Source organism: Drosophila rhopaloa, unplaced genomic scaffold, assembly GCF_018152115.1.
Source record: "Drosophila rhopaloa isolate 14029-0021.01 unplaced genomic scaffold, ASM1815211v1 contig_115, whole genome shotgun sequence".
NCBI lineage: Eukaryota > Metazoa > Arthropoda > Insecta > Diptera > Drosophilidae > Drosophila > Drosophila rhopaloa.
Genome location: NW_025334990.1, coordinates 2,223,909 through 2,244,369, shown reverse-complemented (window position 1 = coordinate 2,244,369; position 20,461 = coordinate 2,223,909). Strand labels below are relative to the sequence as shown.

The following is a 20,461-nucleotide window of genomic DNA, read 5'->3' as shown; positions in this document are numbered from 1 at the left end:
AGGCAAGTAAGGCTCTGAAATCTAATATGGCAGAAAACCCAATTAAAAGGCTGCACAAGACAAGAAACCAGGAACAAGAGCAGCAACAAAGGGGCGCCAGCCTCGAATAATTTCTGGGCTGTGGCCCGACAAGTTTAATCTCTTTGCCCGATGCAGGCAGCTGTGCTCAGTCGACTCGACTTGAATTTAGTTTGCTTTGGTTTGGCATGGGCAGAGCTCCTTGGGGTATGCAATATAGTTTTGAAATGGCCGAAAGGAAATAAATTCCCACACTGAGAAAAAAACAGATAAATACCAGTTCAGAAATAGTTAATCACTAGACCCCGGGTTTTATGCGATTTCGCCTTTTTATTCTGATTATCTAAATTTTATATTCTTACATACATTTTTTATTTGTTATGATATAAAAGAAGCTATTCAAAATATTTCTTTTTTATTGTAAAAAATCTAGAATATGTGAAAACAGGTCCATAAAGATAATAAATTTAAAATATGTGTGTTGAAATTGTGTTAAAATTTGTTATAATAAATTATTATTATTATCATGAACGGCACTAATATTTATGAAATATGTTATAAAATGTATTTTGTCAATTAAAATTATCATACAAAAAATAAATAAATAAAAGAAATATATATTTTTTATTAATAGTTTATTTATAGTTTTGTGCACAATAGCTTAGTTTTTATGGGAGACGACAACCTTAGAAGGAATTTTAGGTATATAACACACAAATAAATTAATGGTTTCCAATTTTTTGCGTGCTGTGTAAAATACTTCTTTATTGATATTACATTTTTATCGATATTGATAAAATAAGTAACTGCCTGACTCTGTAAATATTTTCTCTCTATGGTGCGCAAGTATGTCCCACCTCATGTTTGTTTTTCTTATTTCATTGCAGAGAGTGTCACTAATTGAATGCTTATTGCTGCCTGGTAAGTTTATTGAACACGTTTAGTTGTGGGGAAACCATTTAAAAACTGTTTGGGAGGGGATGTTAACATGTGGGTTACTGGTTCAAGCGGGCTGACAAATACTTGGTCAAGTGCTTAGTAAATGCTGGCACTTCTTTTGTGAGAAAGCTTTTAGTGAAAGTGGATGGGATGGCAATATGGAAATGCCAACTTGAACTTTGATCAATATCAGCGGACTTGCCCCACCCAATTCCCTTTTCTCCCTATTACTTTGGGTCATAAAGTGCGGGAGAAAGAACTAATCGCTGGTCAACCATAAAAGGGGTAGAAGGGCGGGGCGGAACAACGAAAATTTTATGGCCCCATATAAAAAGGAAAAGGGCATGTCGCAGGATACGGATACGGAAAAGGATAGAGTGGATGGTCACACCGCACATGTGGCTTTTGTTGCAGTTCCGTGTGACATCTTAAGTGCATATGGCTGCAGGTCGCCGCTTTTCCGGATCCGGCTGATGTTAAGCCACCGCTTACCGGACCCGCTTTTACGGCTGCAATTTGCCAAAGACAAAGCCATCGGAAACCTTGCCCAGTGTGTGTTGCCATTCTCCCTTTTCCGAGGTTTACGGCACCGGGGAGTTCACAATGTTGCATCCGCAGAGCGAAGTATTCATAAAGATTTGATGGAGACAAGGAAACTCTGGATTAGTTGGTGCAATTTGGTCGAAGGAAGCGCGTGAAATGGTTTTAAATTGTTCACGGCAAAGTGCGAATAAAAAGTTTTAGGGCAAGAAGCATGTCTCTGAGTTTTAACAGCTCTCAAAACAATACTTCAAATGGAGCTCAGTTTAGAACTAGCGCTAAATATTTGGTAACTTAAAATGGATTTAAAAAGTAGAGTGGTAATGGCCATAGAAACAGGATAAAGAAACAGAAAGGTCGATAGTTTTTTTATAAATTTATTTAAAATCTTAAATATTTTAAATGTCGAATATTTAAAATCTCAAATATTTAAAATTTACAATCCATTTATCTGGTATTTAATAACTGGCCAAGAAACATTTTTCTCTTATTTAATATCACTGAGTAGAATAAACTTTTCACAGAATAATCATTTGAAATTGAATAAAAGGCTTTTAAAGTTTGTTGAAGACAAGACTAAAATGCTTTTATGTGATTAAGATATGATAAGCTGTGAAAATATTTTGAAAATGAAAACCAATTGCTTATTTATCTCAGAGATATTTTGTAAGCTGAGAATCAATCTTGTAAGAAGTTTAACCTTAAGCTCATTGAAATGGTTTTCGATGCGATTATGTTTGTCGTATAAAGAACTCCAATTAAGAGAGAAAATTCCCTCAAGTATGTACCGAACATCATTGAATTGCTTCATCATTCAACTAGTTTTTCATATTGATCTCTCTTCGTTTTGTTTTCTCCAGCGAACCGAGTTTTTCCAACTTCGTTTTTCCCCCTTGAAGTTATTTTGCTCTGCCTCGACTAGTATGACAAAAGTAGCTTAACATGTTTTTTTCTTTTTATTATTATTATACCCTTGCAGAGGGTATTATAATTTTGGTCAAAAGTGTGCAACGCAGTGAAGGAGACATCTCCGACCCTATAAAGTATATATATTCTTGATCAGGATCACCTCCTGAGTTGATATAGCCATGTCCGTCTGTCCGTCTGTCCGTCTGTCCGTCTGTCCGTCTGTCCGTCTGTCCGTCTGTCCGTCTGTCTGTCCGTCTGTCTGTTTCTACGCGAACTAGTCTCTCAGTTTTAAAGATATCGAATTGAAACTTTGCACACACCCTTCTTTCCTTTGCACGCAGTATATAAGTCGGAACGGCCGGGATCGGCCGACTATATCCTATAGCTGCCATATAACTGATTGATCGGAAATGCCATAACTCTGCTGTTTGTTAAGTTAGGAAGTTGGGACTCTCTATGGGTATTATATTTGGCCAATCAATCCGACGTACCAAATTTCATAAGGATCGGCCGACTATATCCTATAGCTGCTATATAACTGATTGATCGGAAATGCCATAACTTTGGTGTTTGTTAAGTTAGGAAGTTGGGATTTTCTATGGGTTATATATTTGACCAATTAATCCGACCTACCAAATTTCATAAGGATCGGACGACTATATCCTATAGCTGCCATATAACTGATTGATCGGAAATGCCATAACTTTGGTGTTTGTAGAGTTAGGAAGCTGGGATTTTCTATGGGTTTTATATTTGGCCAATCAATCCGACCTACCAAATGTCATAAGGATCGGCCGACTATATCCTATAGCCGCCATATAACTGATTGATCGAAAATGCCATAACTTTGGTGTTTGTAAAGTTAGGAAGTTGGGATTTTTTATGAGTATTAAGAATGCATCATATGAATAATTTTGGAGAATATAATGTACATAATATTCTGCAAGGGTATATCAACTTCGGCTCCGCCCGAAGTTAGCTTTCCTTTCTTGTTTTTTTTTACTTCCGAAGAAGATTTATCGATGGTCGTGCCAACTCATACATAAACTGTTCAAGGGAGCACGTCCCGTTGCCATAAAAATACGAATATGAGCGAAATATTCTGGCATGAATAAAAGACGGAAACTGCAAAAAGAAGGTGGCTTGCTTGCGATATTCCAGTTGATTTGAGGCCAAGTTGTGTAATGTGGAATATATATTTTACAAATACAGAGATAAATGCACAAAAATAAAATATTTATGTATTTTTTAACAGAATGATAATCGGTTAGGCAACGCCTAAACGAACTAATTGTTTAATGGTTTAAATCCATTTAAACCTGGTCGAAAAGTTTAATTACAAATTTAGTTTTGTTAATGGTGATTAGTTTTGAAGCGTGCCTGAGATTTAAGTTTGCACAAAACGATTTTTCCTTGAATAATTTCACGCCATTGCTGCACGCAAATTGACTGCAATGGAATATTGCCCGAAAATCCAGCGGGAATGTGAGGAATTCGGCTGTGATAATTGGTGGGCGTGGCCAGGTGGCCATCCGAAATTGAAATTGAAACTGGCGTTGATTATCTGGTCGACCGCTGCTCGAACACGTTCGTCTGCCACCCACTTGGCGTGAGTTGGGGCAATAAAAACTTATTAAGCGATGCTGAGGACGCAGGACTCGCAACTTGCCATAAAGCTCCAACGAAAACCGGGGAAACCCAAAAAGGGGCCGAAACGAGGAGGATGGCCGGGGCTAAAGGATAAATGGAGAAACATTTGGCAGAAATGTGTCGTTGCCTTGAGGCAGGACCGTAATAAAAACGGTTGAATAAAACGAAATAAAAATATAAAAAATGCGCATACGCCGCATTGGCTTCCTCTGCCTTATAATAGACATTAATAATATATCGCCGTATCCGCTTCAGACTCCTTCTCATCCGATTCCAGTGGCAAGTGCGATAAACCGTTTAGCAACATCCGGACACAGAGAGAGAGAGAGACAGAGAGAGAGAGGGGCAATATAGTGGAGAAAGAGAGGGAGAATGTGGGGTGGAAAGAGACGGGAAATAGTGTAAAACACACTCTATGGGAAATTGCTTCCCTCTTTATCTCGGGAAATTTACATACTAATTCAATTCATTACTGGCCCCTGGCTGGGATCCTAATTGAGGTAATCAATGCATCTGTAAGCGGATTTACTTCGAGTGCTTTCTTTGGCCCCAAATCAGCTTAAATTTCCATGCAGCTGCCTCAGTTTGCTTTTCATTTTCCACTTTGCAGCTGGCATTTCTTGAACTCCAAGCCAGTTTAATATTAAGAAGTATACGCAAATATTTTGCAATAAGATATTTGCTCATACGCAGACACAATGGGCCAGCAGCAACAAAGGCATCGGAAAGTATTGGCAAAACTTTGGCGACGGCACATCACCACCCCCTTCCCCCCATTTTCCTTCAGTTAACTTTTTTGCAGTGCCATCTGCGGAAAAGTTTACTGCGATAAATGAAAATAGGAAGCGTACAACGAACAGCTACAACAAGATGTTGAAATAAGTTGTCAAGCCAACGCATCCGGCTGTTTTTTTGTATTTCTTGTTTTCTGGGCGTGTATAGTTTTCCACTTGTCTGACTGCGGCGGCTGACGGCGATAAGCATTGATAAACATCCCCATTCCCCCCAAACCTCCCCCTTCTTTTCTCTTGCCACTGAGGTAAGGATGAAGTGGATGTCAGCCAGCGACAATAGCTATGTCGTGCCCACAAATGGTTGTCTTGACAAAACGACTGGCCCACGTAGAACTGTCCGGAAAAAAATAATACACTGCAACAGAATATCGACTAGTAAATCAAGCAAATTATCAGATATTTTTAGGCACAGACACTGGCACTCCTGTTTAATACCTCAGCCTAATAATTTTTAAGCATTCTTAAGCTAAGGTATATAACAGGAATCGCAGTGTACATATTTATTTTCAAGGAGTACTTTACTTTTACTTCCAGTAACATATTAAGTAGTTTTACAAAAAACTAAAATTTAGGCCTGCGTTAGGACTAAAGGCCTTTGGGTAATCAACCAGAAAAGCCATTTCTAAAATATACTTCAAATATCAACTAACTTTTAATGCTGTTCCTTAACTTCTGCTGTTGTAATAAACTACTTCTACTATGTCAAGATAATAAATAAAAGCTAACAAATTTCCGAAAATTATGAAAGAGATTGTTGATTCTGCAAATTTTGATCAATATCGAATCTTCATGTGACTTTTATTTCCATGGATTGGATTCCCTTTTCATAAAATCATCCTTTCCTTCGTTCTCTGCATCGCAATTGTTCAATTCTTAAGGTTGAGGTCGTAGTCGTTGATTTTCCGGGACTCTAGAGGCGGCAGGGCGGCAGGGCGGCAAAGTGGAGCGGTTTGGATAGGGAGAAATGGAAAACCGAGGAGTTGGGGAAAATGATGGGCAAAAAGATGGGGGGCGTTGACTGTCAATGACAGTTGAGTTACGACAAAACGAGAAATTGCATGGCAGAAGCGCTTTCCATGGTCCCCAACGCTTTCGGAATTTTTCACGCGTCACCTGTGGCAGATAGTGCTGTCCTGCTGTCCTTTCTCGGCGGGAAGTCTTCTGTCTTGGCTTTTCAGAAGGGGGGAGGGATGGGGGGACATATCCCAGGCCTACGGAGCGAGTTGAACGAACTCCCCCGGAATCGATGTGCCCTTATGTGTGCGTGTGCTGTCTCCATTGTTGAGGACATCAGATAATGTGCATATATCCCGGCACCGATGGCGTCTGCCAGGATAAGCCAGAAAAGGCAGCAGAATAGGCCCGGCCCAGTGGCTTGACGTTCATTTGATAACATTTTATTAGCATCAGACGGCGGTTATCTCATGGCTGCACTTCACATTTCCGCATGTAGACAGATGGCAGCTACAATGACTGTCAGTCACAATGAATACAAACAGTTGCCGTGTCCATTAGTTTGCGGCTAGGATATATCGGACATATACTGTCAGGTGCAAAGCCCTATCCGAATACGTGGCTGCGGCTAGTCACGTCTGCCACTCGTATTTATGAATGACACTCTATACGGCTGTTATGAGCGGTAAGGGGATTCACTATGTTCGAGTCCTGCACACAGGATAATTCGCTGCAATGGCACTCGTCGGGATTACTCCGCCCTGCAGACTGATATGGCAATTGAAATCGCATTTGAAGCTCCAATTTGAATGCCACAGGCTTACGAGCACATTTGTATTACAGGGAAATATGTCTGTTTTACTGGGCTATCAGATGTCTGCGCGTATAAACCAGAATCTGCCTAAAGAAAATAATTGAAACGCATAATTGATATTTGGGCAACTAGAAACCAGTTTAAAAATCTTGTTTCTTTTGTAAAAATGGAGGATTCTCGCAAGGGAATTCTGGTTATTTATATTTTAGGCTTTAAAAATAGTCAATATAAGTCTTAAGCCTAATCTCATATATGGCAAATTCGATTGCCAATTTAATGCAATTATGTGAACCAAGCAAAGCAAAAATAAATACAAAATATTTTGCATAGAAGTATTTTATCAAAATTCTGTGAAACTTTTAAAGGCGACAAAAAGTATTAAATTAAGGCTCTTCAAAACATAAATATTTTTTAATTTCACATTGGACAAAAATGTAAAGTTCACCTAATGTTTATTTAATTAGAGTATTTTTTTTTTTTTTGCTTTGTTTATTTGAGTTGAGGTGAGTTGATCTAATATTTCTTTTTGAATATTTTTATCAACAATCAATATACTAAAAAGCTAAACTAAAACTAAATCTAATTCTGGGCATTAAAGATAAACAACAATACATACAAAAGTCCGAAAGCATTAGAGAAAACTTTAAATAAGCGGGCCAAAACGATAATAGTTTTACAAGCTAACTTCTCTAAAACAAATATTATCAGAATTGAAAAGCAACCTGAAGTCATTCAAACTTTTTTAAACTCGAAATGCCATCTAAATATCAACTTACAAACATTTTGCAATGTAATTGTAACTGAAAGAAACATTTTCTTATTGTAGCCACACATGTTTATTAAACACATTCCACATAAGTGCAATGCCTTTGTCACTGTTTGCTGAAAATAATAATGTCGGCAGATTGGATTACAATATAAAGGAAAGGCAACCGTCTGCAATTGCCATTCGCAACGTCACTAAGTGCCTTTCCCCCCAGCACTTTGAGACACCCTCATATTTTAAAATAATTGGCACTTGCCTTTGCTTAAACATTTGTAACCACTGAAATTCCAGGTCTTCAGCAATTTCATTAGAGGAAAAGCTGGCTTTGTGGCTTAAACTACAAAGTCTGGAAATTGTTTTAGACATATGAAATTGTGGGGAAAATGTTTTGCGGTTCTGGAGCGAAGTACGATTTATTTAGCTGATTAATGGGCAATGGAGGTGGCTTCGAAGGTGGATGTCGTTGCAATTTTGTACATTCTCTTGGCTAATTCAGGCTTTGACCTTCGTTTTGGGGAGCAGAGCAACAAGGATTCGAAGGTATTCTTACAGGATGCTATGCTCGGGACGAAAACGTAAACAAACACTTGTCCAAGGCTAGGTCGGGTTTTCGAGAGTTTGTGTCGGTGGTTAGGTCCTTAGAGTGTGTTTTCGAGCTTTTTCCATTACGCAGACGCACTGTCTCTGTCGCTTTTATCCTTTTTTTATCGTTTCACTGGAGCTTTTTGTGACGTCACAGGGACGCCGCCAAAACGGCACTCGAGCCAAATGCCAAGGACTCCAGCTCAGTGCCATTCGAGGATTTCGCCAAGTGAGACGTTCCAAGCGCCCGAATAATTCGCCATATATCCTTCGCTCTCTCTCTCCGCCTCTTTCTATCCGTTTCTCTCTCTCCCTCTCTCTCTCCTGAGAGTGTGTGCGTGGGCAGTCGCGCGTGTGTGTGAGTGTGTGTCAATAAAATCAACAAGAGTATAGCCAAAAAATAAACTTTCAACCAGAGCGTGTCGTGTCCAACAAATTAGAAAGCCAAAAAATAAAAAAAAAATTGAAAATAAGAAAAACCGACATTGACTTCAACTTGGCCACGTGGTGTGCACTGCTTGTTTTTCCAGTCAAAATCCGAGGTAAATTTTCCAAAAACAAACAGAAGACACAGCATCGCCCAAAAACAACAATCGAATTTTCTGGTGGAGAACCAATGCCAGTGAAATTCGGTCAATATTTGTATGAGTGTTCGTGGAACAGGGAAATTTTTGGCATTTTTATGCTGCCCCAACAACCGCTGCTTTCGTTGTTGTTGTTGTTGTTTGGGTGCGCAAAAAAAAGGAAAATCAGCGGAAAAGCGAATAGGAAAAATCTGTGTCAGTCACGAATTACGCACTATCTCATTGGGAATTTCGGGCCTCTTGGGTTTTGTGAATGAATAATCAAAGCGTTTGCACATATTTTTAAACCGATTTGCGCCTGTGCAAATCTTTATTAATTTCCGAGTGGTGTTTTTACTAATGACAACACCAGTAATTGACAGCAGACACGCTAGCCATTTAATTGCACTGAGAGAAACGGAAATTATTACTAACAATTCGTGGTATGATTGATAAATAAAAGTAATATATGTTTATAATAGTTTTTTATAGTTGAAACCGATGGCTTTTAAACTTGAAATACATTTTAAAACCATAATAATACAAGTGAATATCCAATTTAAACAACTCTAAGAATGATTTTTGTTTATCTAATGTTAATTGTATGTATAACTTTTAAGGGAACATGATTAGCCTTAAAATTTTTGGAAAAGAATAATCAATAGGATATTTAAAATATAAAATTAAAACAATTTTTTCAGCATTCTAAAAAGTATTCATTATAAAATGAGTGTATATGCTAGAACTAATTTGAGTTTTTGGTGCGGAATATTGAATTACTGCTCAAATTGCAGGGGTTGGGCTTCGAGGTTTTCAAAAAATCACAGCTTTATGGGTCAAAAGTATGCCACCTGGCTGAATAAATCAAAAGGGGCTGGCAACAAACAGCGGGGGGTAAATGTTGCACATTACGTGAGTTTTTACCACGACTATACGTTACGCATACGCCATGTGGGCCCCCCAAAGGCTGCTAACAGTGCGTCGCGTAATAAATCGCACGACAATAACTCACGGCGAACAGGAAGGGTGTGAGGAAAGTGGGCGGGGGGTATTCGTGGCAAAAGAAGGGGTAACGCCATGAAATAAGGCCGGGTTGTGACCAGGAAAGTCGCAAACTGAAAGCTATTAAGGCAAAAGACTTAAAGACTTTTGCTACCCACAAAAGTCTTTGCCTACCTCCGGAGACAATCTTCCCCTTTCTCCAACACACACACACACACATCCGTTTCCTGTCACAAGTAAGAACAACAAAAACTCACTTAGCTGGTTGCCTCAGCCTCTCTTTTTTGCCAGACTCACTTGACATGCTCTTAATACCAAATAAAAACAAGAGCTCAAGGACACTGAGGAAACACTCCGTTCCACTTTTGCACTGAGGCCATAACACCCCACTACAGCCCACCCCAGACCACGCCCACCGCCCCTCAGTTCGTCATGTGTAAATTTTTAATGTTGCCAAGACCCCCAAATGTAGGTTATCAAATTGTGTTCAAGTTGTCTTCGCAAAAAGCCCGGGGGAAAAGTTTTACGGCCTCCCCTAAAAAACATTTTAAATGATTTTGTTGTCGGTGTTTTAGTTGTTTTCTGCCTTTTTTTCGTATCCTATATTCCGCTCTGACCTCCCATCCCCAACCCCCCCCTCCCCTTGCCAATTGGGTCAAGCATTTGCATTTCGCGCCTAGCGAAAATACTTGGCCAGAACTATGCCACGCCCCCTGCTAACACTCCTCATCCGTTGTGTTATACACACACTCCGCCGCCTGGTAGCTGCATCTATTTAGTCAAATTAAAAACACAAATTCAACTTTACTCTGCCGGCTGCCACTAATTAATTGCAAACTAAATGAGTTTCTCGGCATAAAACTTTATCCACAGCAAAGCTGATTGCTGTCAGTTTGTGTCTGAAAGAGAGGAAATGGCGGGCGATTGCAGAATGCAGGGAAAGCGGTTGGCAAACAACAGGGGCGGAGATAGTTTATGTGGCTGCCCCTTTTCTGGAGGAAAGCCCTTGCACAATTTGTAATTTGCGTTGCTTACACACATTCCACTAGCTAAAACGAAGTTTTCTGGCTCAAATAGGGAGGCGAACCCATCGAGCCATCCAGGAAATTAGGGCTAAAAGCAAGTGCAATACGGGTTGAAGCCGAGAAAAAAGTGATTGTTCTAGACACTGAACCGTTTTTGTTCTACTACTTATTAAGTTGTAATGCCAACTCTAGCCAATGAAAAATTAATAAACTAAAATATCTCTAGTTTTGCATTATTATTATTTGTATTTGTGAAATTCGACTTATTAGATTTTAACTAAACATTACCTACAAATACGATATATATTTTAAGAAATCTAATAAAATTCTTTTTGTAAAATAAATACAAAAATATATTATTCGTTTACCTAATAATGCAATCTTGGTTTTATGGGTTGATTATGATGATGATTATTAATATATATATTTAAACATTAAGTTTAACATTTATGAAATCTTGGGCTCATAAATGTTTGGTTAAATCTTGGTTTTATGAGTTAGATCATTTAATGATTTTGTAAAAAACCTTTATGAAATCTTGGGCTCATAAATGTTTGGTTAAATCTTGGTTTTATGGGTTAGATCATTTAATGATTTTGTAAAAAACCTTTATGAAATCTTCCTCTCATAAATGTTTTGCTACATGTATTGATTGTTACCTTTCTTGCTATATGAAAGCAAAGTTGGTTAGTCATCGGGTTATGAGTCACACAGTTGGATGTGCAAAGGCCAATGGAGCTAGTCTCTCGGAAATTATTTGTCCGCTTGCAGGTAATCCAATTGAATGTTGGCAGAAGCAGGAGCCAGGACCTTAATGACCGATGTCAGGAGGGACAGGATGACCTGCCACTCATTTGACTGGGCAGTGAGCCATTAAATTCCCACTTGGCGTGTGCGGCGGATTGGATTTCAATGGCTGCCCGCGGCGCGAATCTGTTAATTCAACTTATTAATTTTCATTGAATTTCCCCCGGTTGCCACTGTCAGTGCCAATGTCAATTGTCATTGAGTGAGGCCACACAACCTCGGGGCAGACGTCGACAATATTGAATATTTAGGGACGGGAATCGGTTGGCTGTGGTTAGTGTAATCAAATTATATTGCTCAGCACAAATACTGCATTAATTTGCATGCATTTCGTAGGCCGATTCTCAATCAGTTTGCCAGTTGTTTGCCAAATGCACTTATTTATTTTCCAACTCAAGTCTTTGATTTATTTTAATTAAAGCCCGGTCGTCTGAGCTCACGAGTATCGAATGAAAAATTGATAAATACTTTTTATTGTATCAAGAGAATTAGTAATAAATTCCAAATATTTTGCCAGCTATTTCGAGAGCGTAGACCGCAAACGTACACATGGGACTCTCATAAAAACCAATTTATGAAGCATACTTCTCGGGGCAATAGCCCGCCCACTCCGCAACTCGACTACACACAGAGATACACACGCCGAAAGCCCTAGAGTTTAATTGAATGCGAAGGCAATTGCATAAGCAGCGTCACCAGCAGGCCACAAATCAAATAAGTTGGGCGAAAACGGGTCAAGTGCTCCAACTGAACTTCCAGCTGGGAGCTGCTAACTGGGAGCAAGATGCTCCTGGACAAAGGGAAGCACTTAGTTGGCCAGGACCAACACGCTCCTTTGACTCGTGATATGTTTGTTACATAGTACGAACACACACTCCCCCCTCCCCCTCTCCCCTTCCCCTTGCAGTTGAGTGCACATAATCTGGCTTTGAGGTTGGATGCCGGGAATCCAGGAAACTCTGCGAAAATGCTTTCAATTCGCCACCCACTTTCCACTTGGCAAGTCTCTCGGGCGACGGCTAATTTGTGCTGCGACGACACAAATTGTAACTAATTTTAGGTACTCAACTTTCTGCTTTCATTCCAATGCAAATTGCCGGACAACCTGGCCAACTTAAAGCCCCAAAAGTTAAGTTATAAAAACGCAGCACGGGCTTGTTCGGAAGTTGACAAGCGATTTTCTGCAACTATGTCGAAGGCAGACTTGAGCGAAAAGTGGAAGTTTGACAAGCAATGTGGCAGGCAAAAGTTTCTAAGCGGAAAATGGTGTCTTTCATACACAAAGAACTATAGTTGATGTTGAAGAAATTATAAATTAATAATAGTCGAGAGTTCTTACATTATTTAAAAACTGTTTTTGTTGTTATATTCCGGAGTGCTAGAGAAATATATTCTGATTTGTATGGACTTTTTAGGTGCCAGGCAAAAGTTTCTAAACAGAAAATGGTGCCTTTCATTCACAAGGAAATATAGTTTGTTTAAGATATTATAAATTTACATTAGTCAGTAGTTCTTACATTAATTAAAAACTGTTTTTTGTTGTTATATTCTAAATATGTTATAATATATATGTACTTTTGTTTTCGATTCCCTTGTAATCTTTAATAACGTTGCACCTTGGGGTAACAAAATTTAAGCAAATGTTCTTTACTACTTTTAAAGAACTTTATTTAACGCAATACCATTAAAATAATATCTGTTTATGTTTTTTTTTAATTCTGAATTTAGGCCAACGTTTTAAAAAGTACTAAACATTCCTTAGAGCTTTTCAAGAATTCAAACTTTGAATAAAAATAACTTTTTAAGGAGCCCAATTTGTTCCGATTTAATTTTTTTTTGTTTTTGCCACAGTGATAGGATCACCAATTTGTTAGTAAGTTATTTCTGCTTGCCCCAAAACTGGGAAATTGTGCTCGCATTCTTGGCCTCGTAGAGATGGGTCAGCTTGCGGAGGAGCTTGTCCTGCTTGGCCTCATCCCGGCGAGCCCGAACCTCCTGGTTGTGGTGGGAGAGGTTCCTCAGACGCTTCGAGATCAGGGCCGTCCTCTTCCGCACATGCTCGTCCATGTCGCGAGTGATGCGATCCCGGGCATCCAGCCAACTCTGCGTGGACCGTCGGTGGTGGCGGTCGGTGATCAGCGCCACTCGCGCCAAACGGACGGACAGCTGCTCCACCTTTTGCTCACCCAGCCAGCTGCGACGCTCCGCCGCCGCCTCCATCCGCTGCCCCTGGGGGCGTGGCGCGGAAGGGCGGGGCTTGCGGTGCAGACCGCTGGGCAGATCCTCCCGCACAGGATCCTCGAAGTGCACGTAGAAGGCCGAGGGTCTGGACCCACGCAAATAATCGCGAGTGCTCATAATTTAGAAAAGTCTTTCTATAAATTTTTGGATGTGGCTTAAAAATTGAGGGACCAAAAGTAAAATGTACACTGATTTAAAAGCTAACTCAGATATCTATAGATTTATTTAGCCTTTTTTAGGCTTAGGTAAAGGCAAAGACCATTGGAATTTCAGTAAATATTTAAAAGCCAAGGCTTTTTTCCTTTATTTCCTGTTCTAGACAGAAAAACTAGATATTCAATTAAATTATTCTAAATTCCTTTGTATTATTCAGTCAAAAACAACTTTAAATTGTTTTCTTTAGCCTAGACCCTTTATGTTCAAAGGTATTGAGTAGGAAAAACATGGAAATTTTAATTACCTCACTTTCGTAATAAACCTGCAGCAAAATTACAAAATCATAAAAGCTGGCAGCAGTAGATTCTCATCCAAAAAGTGCAAAAATATAAAAGCAGACAATTTAAAAAGCATGTTAGCAGTATATTTAGTGTTCCCCCTGGACCCCCGGGGGGCTGACTGGGGTTAAGAGGACACCATCTATCTGCGGCCTGTCTGTGTGCAACATAAATACCCATTCAGTCCGCCAGCAACAGCGCAACTTCACCGAACTTCATCTGTGTTCGTGGCACGGATGTAACGCAAAAGTTGCTTGTTATTATTATGATTAAAGTTTGTGCTACTAGTGTGGCCCACACCACATTAGTGTGGCTGCCACGCCCCCTAGCCGCCCCCCTTTGACCCGCTGGCTTTGCTGCTTTAGTATAAATGTTTGTGGTTTCGTCGTCAAGGTGCTTTGGAGTCGGCTTTAAGTGAGGGTTCGGTCGCTTCTGCTGGAATAATCCCGGCGTATAGGTAAACATATGTGCATAGGTGCTCTATCGCCCGACCCCAAGCATCCATTCGGATCATGGGTTTTTGGGGAGATTGCTAAAAAAACATGAAGCCAAAACATGACCGCAACGTATTTTGCTGGTCATCCTTTGTTGTAGTTGGTCTTAAAGCGGATTAAACTTAAAGTATTTGGGTGGAGTGGGTCGGGACATGGGGTGTCAGGCGGCCAATTGTAGGGGCAAATTTTTGGTAAGCATATGAAATAGGTTGGTAATACTAGTAGAGCTTAAGAACACGTGCGAATGTGATTTTTAATTACAAGAGAGGTAGATTTAAAAACTTATATCTGGCAAAAAGCTGTGAAAAGCTGCCGATTTGTATGGACCAAAAAAATTTGCATAGGCACCAAAAAATAAATTATTTTAATAGATTTCAACCACATTTTACAAAAATATTTTAATAGTTTAATCCCTTAAACTAGTTGTTTTTTTGAGTGATAATCATTTACGCATAAAGACATTTTTTTCATGAAAATATTTTATGGCATACTTTTCGGCGCATTTCTAATTGGTTTCAAACCTCAATATATTTCTTTTACTCCCTCGTTTCTAGTACGAATATTATTTTCTCTCTGTACGCAAATACGTTCGTTATGATTTCGAAAGTTTCTCCATGCCTGTAATGAGTTATTTGTTGGTCAAACGGAAAAGTGCATGTCATGTCACCTTTGGTTTCCAACCAGTTAAAGTTACGAGTACCTCGTGGGGTAGTTTTCCGCCCGGAGTCACATGGTTCATGCCCAGTTAACAGCTGTCACTCCGCCCCATGGAGAATCCGCCCTGAGTTGCTAGCTGAAATTTAACTTTTACCTTAGGAACAGCTGCAGCAGTGACAACTGCAGCGACAGAACTGTAAACTGCAAACTGCGAACTGAGCGTTGACATGCAACGGACACAAAAACAAAAAGAACAAGTCCAAATGGAGGTTTATGGCTGGCGTTGGCCTACATGCAAACAACTAAGCCTGTCGGGAATTCCTGGCCCAAAGCTCTCAGTTTTTATGGCCATTTTGTGGGGAGAACCAAATTAGTTGAGCTGCTGCAAAAAAATCGTTGCATATCCAAAACGCGCTGACTGAAAATTTCCCATTTTTGTTTACTTACAGGACAACTCGTAATTGAATGGGAGATTGAAGCGCGCAAGAGCGACAGGGACATCCATCTTAGCGTACGTATTTACTCGATACCTACGGTTCTACAGCTTAGCTCAGAGAAAAAATATCGCCAAGGTTAGCCAATTATTTTCTTTTTTTTTTTTTTTTTTTTTTTTTTTTTTTTTAAATAATATTTTATTCACTGGAATCTGTTCAGTGCCTTCTGAACTTAACCTAGCGTAATTAACGAGAAAGAAATTTTATGCATACATAGTAGCCTTAAATACTAAGTAACAATTATAACAAGTTTCGAAGTAACAAAATAAGTGAGAATTTTATACGATCTTACGAGTAGGGAGATCGGTGGGATGTAGCTTCTTCAGCCGTCGCAGAGAAATTGGCTCAGCTAGGTCACTCGCTAGGGGGTTTGGATGTGCCACAATCCTGTCAGCGTAACGACTGCTGTGTATATTAATTTGGTCCCCGATAGGTAGTAGTCGAAAGTCCCTCTCGATGGCACTGTTTGTGACGTACCAGGGGAGCCCGGATGCTCGCCGAGCTGCACGTGATTGCACGACTCTAAGCCTCTCAAGCTGATGCTTAGAGGCAGTGCCCCATGCTTGAATGGCGTACGTCCAAGTTGGCGTGATGATGGCTTTAATTAGCAGGGCCTTATTTGAAAAGTGCAATTTTTTCGATCGCAGGAGCCAGTCAAGCTTTTGTAGCTTCTGCAAGCATTTGGCTTTGATTGCCGAGATGTGGGCCCGCCATACTAGCGCTCTGTCCAAATGTACTCCTAGGTAGCAATGGGAGGTGACACTGGTGATGGCATCTCCATTGAAGGTGAGACCAACCGAAGTACCGTGCCGGCGGGCGAAGGTCATGTGGGCGGATTTGGCGCAGTTAATAGCGATGTTCCATTTCGCAGACCAGTTCTCCATAGCATGGAGCCAGACCTGAACTGCATTTGTTGCAGTTTGCAGCGATGAGTGGGAGGCTAGCGTGCAGGTGTCGTCAGCATAAGTGGCCAGGAGCAGCTTGGCAGCGGAGTCGTCATCATTGTTGCTGCCGGGGGTCGGCATGTCAGCAGTGTACAGCGTGTACAGAAAGGGTCCAAGTACACTTCCCTGTGGAACCCCAGCATTGATCTCACACACGCTGGAATGGGAGTCTCTTATTGCCACATCAAAGGTCCGATCAGTTATGAAGGATTTCAGGATGGCAAAGAAAGGCGCAGGGAGAAGATTTTTTATTTTATATAATAGGCCCTCATGCCATACTTTGTCGAATGCTTGTTTGACATCTAGGAAAACGCCGATGGTGTACAGCTTGTGCTCGAAGCCGTGTGTGATCTGGTTGACCAGACGATGCACCTGTTCGGGGCAGCCGTGGGATTTCCTGAAACCAAATTGGTGCGCCGGTATGTGATTTACTACCTGCGGTAGATCCATCAGTCGGCTAAGGAGGATGCGCTCAAAAATCTTGGAAAAGGTAGCCAGCAGGCTGATTGGGCGATAGGAATCAATATGCATGGGGGGCTTTCCAGCTTTGGGGATCATGACAATCCGTGCCCGCTTCCACAGCTTAGGAAAGTACCCTAAGCTAAGCATGGCGTTAAAAATTTTTACTAGGCCAAGGACTCCTTTGCGTGGTAAAGATTTCGCCGCTCTATTATCGATGCAGTCATGTCCCGGGGTCTTTTTCTGTTGTAGGGCCCTCAGTTGCAACATGATTTCCTGTGGCGTAGTGTGTCTTATGGGGCGAGCCGATTGAACAGGAGAGCCCAAGAAGGTAGCAACTTCAGCGCGATGATGATCGGCTGTTAGCTCGAAGGGGGTAAAGGTAGAGGAGAGGTGCGCAGCAAATGCGTTCGCTTTGTCATAATCCGTTTTGAGCCAGTGGCCACTGTGACTCCGGATGGGTGACTGGAATAACGGTTGTCTCTTCATACCTCTAGTGAGCTTCCAAATCGAGAAATCACTGTTATTGTCTGGGCCAGCTCCTTCCAGCAGGGTGTCAAAGTTTTTCTGCCGATTTTTGGCTAACAGCCGGTGCAGTCTATTAGTGACGCTTGATAGCATTTGTTTCACGGCTGGATCACCTGACGCAATGTACTGCCTTCTAAGATTGCGCTTCTGGTTGAGTAGAGTGGTTGCCTCCGGGTTCAAAATTGTCGTCCTCCTTACCGTCCTGGTACTAGCTTGAAGTGGGGCTGGGGTAGCCTGCCGCGCAGCTTCAGTGATGAGGGAAGTAAAAGACACTGTGTAATCCTCAAGCTCATTACAATTGGTAATGGGGACGTTGAGATCAATAGAGGCATCTATATGAGCTTTAAAAGCCTCTATGTTAGCATGTGGAGGCAATAATTTCGAAACGCCTTTGAAGAATTGAGCGTCTTCATTTAGCTCAAAGAGCAGAGGTAAATGGTCAGACGACAGTTCAGTAAGTACTTGTACTGAAATTTGTTGCGGTCTAAAGCCTTTGGAGATACCAAAGTCGATAGCGCTTGGGGTGGCATTAGCACGATAGGGGTAGTGAGTGGCTTCTCCAGAAGCTACAATATCAATACCCTCATCAGTCATAGCATTGCACAGGACCCTGCCTCTAGCGCACATTCTGTAGTTGCCCCACAGTCTGTGTTTGGCGTTCCAGTCGCCTGCTGCTAGGAACTTCGCTCCAAAATGTGGAAATAACGACGATAAGTCGGCCTCGGTCCATCTATAGGCTGGATGGCAGTAAATAGAGGCCACATTGAAGGAGCCTCTGCTTGCGGACAGCTGAATGGTGACTGCCTGGATGTTGTCTTCGCATAGTGTAGAGAAAGGCTGATGGGATATGGAGGATTTTATTAAGATCGCAGCGCCTCCATGCATACTGTCATCTGGGTGGTTGGCATTGTGTAGGGTGAATCCAGGTATTCTCAAGGTAGACCGAGAGGAGAAATGTGATTCAGATAGCAAGAGCATGTCTAATTCGTGTAGTTCAATAAAAGCCAGTATCTCGTTGACTTTGGAGGAGGCCCCGTTCGCGTTCCAGGTAGCTATCTTAAGGACACCCATTGTGAATAGCAGAGGAGGAGGTGCGCGTCTGTAGAAGCGCCTGCAAGAGGGTCTCGACAAGGGACATCATTCTGTCCAGCCTTGAGAAGAGAAGCTCCAACTTGGCTTCCAAAGTACCACTTGAGCTGGCGGCGGAGGTGGGAGAAGGGTTCGCTTCCTTTTTGTGGGGCTCTTCGATCTGATCGACTGGTAAGCTGTTCCTGGCTACGCTCGCGTATGATTGCTTGCCATTGTTGTAAGGAAGTGATTTAGGGTGGGGTGTGTTGCTAGAGCCAGGTACAAAGGGATCTTTGGCCCTCGGCTGAGGCCTCATGTTGAATGCTACTTGAAGGTACTTCTTGCATCCTTTAAAGTTGGCCGCGTGGGGCATGTTGCAATGAGCGCAACACCTAGCATCGTCCTTACCAAGTTTACACTCAAAGGTTGGATGGCTGTCTCCACACTCTCTGCAAACGTAGTGTCTTGTGCAGTATGCCTTGGTGTGCCCATACCCCTGGCATCTCTGACATTGCACGGGTCCAGTTTGCTTACGAGGCTTTTCCCAATTTACGTTGTTCTTACAAACAACAAGAATATTTTTGATGAGCTTGTTGCTGTCCGCCTTTTTGAGATCAATAAATCTCATATTGAGCGGGCTTGAGGTATTCTTATTGCGAGGAGTGTATATACGAATAACTGAGTGACCTTCGTTTTGGAGGCAATTGATGATTTCCTCTGAGGGGACTCCGTGATGGATGTTGCGCATAACAATGCGAAAAGGTCGGTCTTCAGGCAACTGATGATGGTGGAAAAGGGTTCCTTTATCAAGGAAGTGCCTAGCCACCGACCTGTAGGCATCAGAGGACTTGCATTGGACGGCAATGTCTCCCGAATTTAGTGGCTTGACAGAATAAGAGTCTCCTATCAGAGCATCTAATTCTCTGCAAAAACCAGTGAAGTTAGTCACTTTAGGGACCATGATCCTAGGTACCTTGGAACAATTATTTTCTAAGGAAAGAAATAGTTGCAATATTACCCACAATTTATCAAAACTAAAACCCTCCATTTATATTTTGTCCTGGAAAATTTTTAGTCTTATTCCGAAAATGCACAGAAAGTTTTGGGTGGTATTCAGATAGCTAGCAACAATTTTTGTAGGTGTTTAAATTATAAGAGGTTTTGTGTTTTTTATTATAGACTACTCATAGATACTACTCATATTTAAAGCCATCAGTTAAGATGTAAATTAAAAAGTTGAGTTTTTCAGTTAAATTCTGGTTGAAAGACGCTTTCAGAAAGCTTACACAGTTTTATTTGTTTTACTGTAAAATTATTAAAACTCGAAGGCATAGAACTGATATTGTTTAATTTTGTTTTCTCAGTGTAGTGCTAAGTCAGAATGTTTGAGCGTCGATTAGTTCAGAGTGGTGGCAGTTGAGGCGCCCAGAAGAGAGCACGAGAACGTCCTTCCCGCCCACTCGCAGGCCCCGTTTTCCGGTGGGTGAGTGTGTGCGAGCCAGAGTGGTGCGTCGGCGAGTGTGTGCGTGAGTGGTGCCCGCGTCGGTGGTGGTTAGCATGCAAATCAACGGTCAAGCTGCCGGACCCACGATGGCAGCCTCCGAGCCACCAGAGCCGCCGCCGCGCAATCCGGACCGCATAAACGCCTCGCTGCACAAGCTGGGCGAATCCGTAAGTACCATCCGTAAGCACCCCGCCATCCCAGATACTCTTTCGAAG

The 20,461-nt window shown here is 41.4% G+C and overlaps 2 protein-coding genes across 2 annotated transcripts in view; one reads left to right on the top strand and one right to left on the bottom strand.

The window, feature by feature from the left end:
• Nucleotides 1-20,461, top strand: part of LOC108043172 (kazrin) — a 51,345-nt gene that overhangs the window by 15,489 nt on the left and 15,395 nt on the right. Inside the window, 3 exon segments of the mRNA XM_044456532.1 lie at nt 906-939; nt 15,699-15,821; nt 20,107-20,413. Coding sequence (XP_044312467.1) covers nt 20,300-20,413 — 114 coding nt within the window. The 5' untranslated portion in view covers nt 906-939; nt 15,699-15,821; nt 20,107-20,299.
• LOC108046918 lies at nt 13,162-13,785 on the bottom strand. The gene has a single exon (XM_017126890.2). It carries the CDS (start codon nt 13,719-13,721, stop codon nt 13,242-13,244), a length of 480 nt encoding a protein of 159 aa, XP_016982379.1. The 5' UTR covers nt 13,722-13,785; the 3' UTR covers nt 13,162-13,241.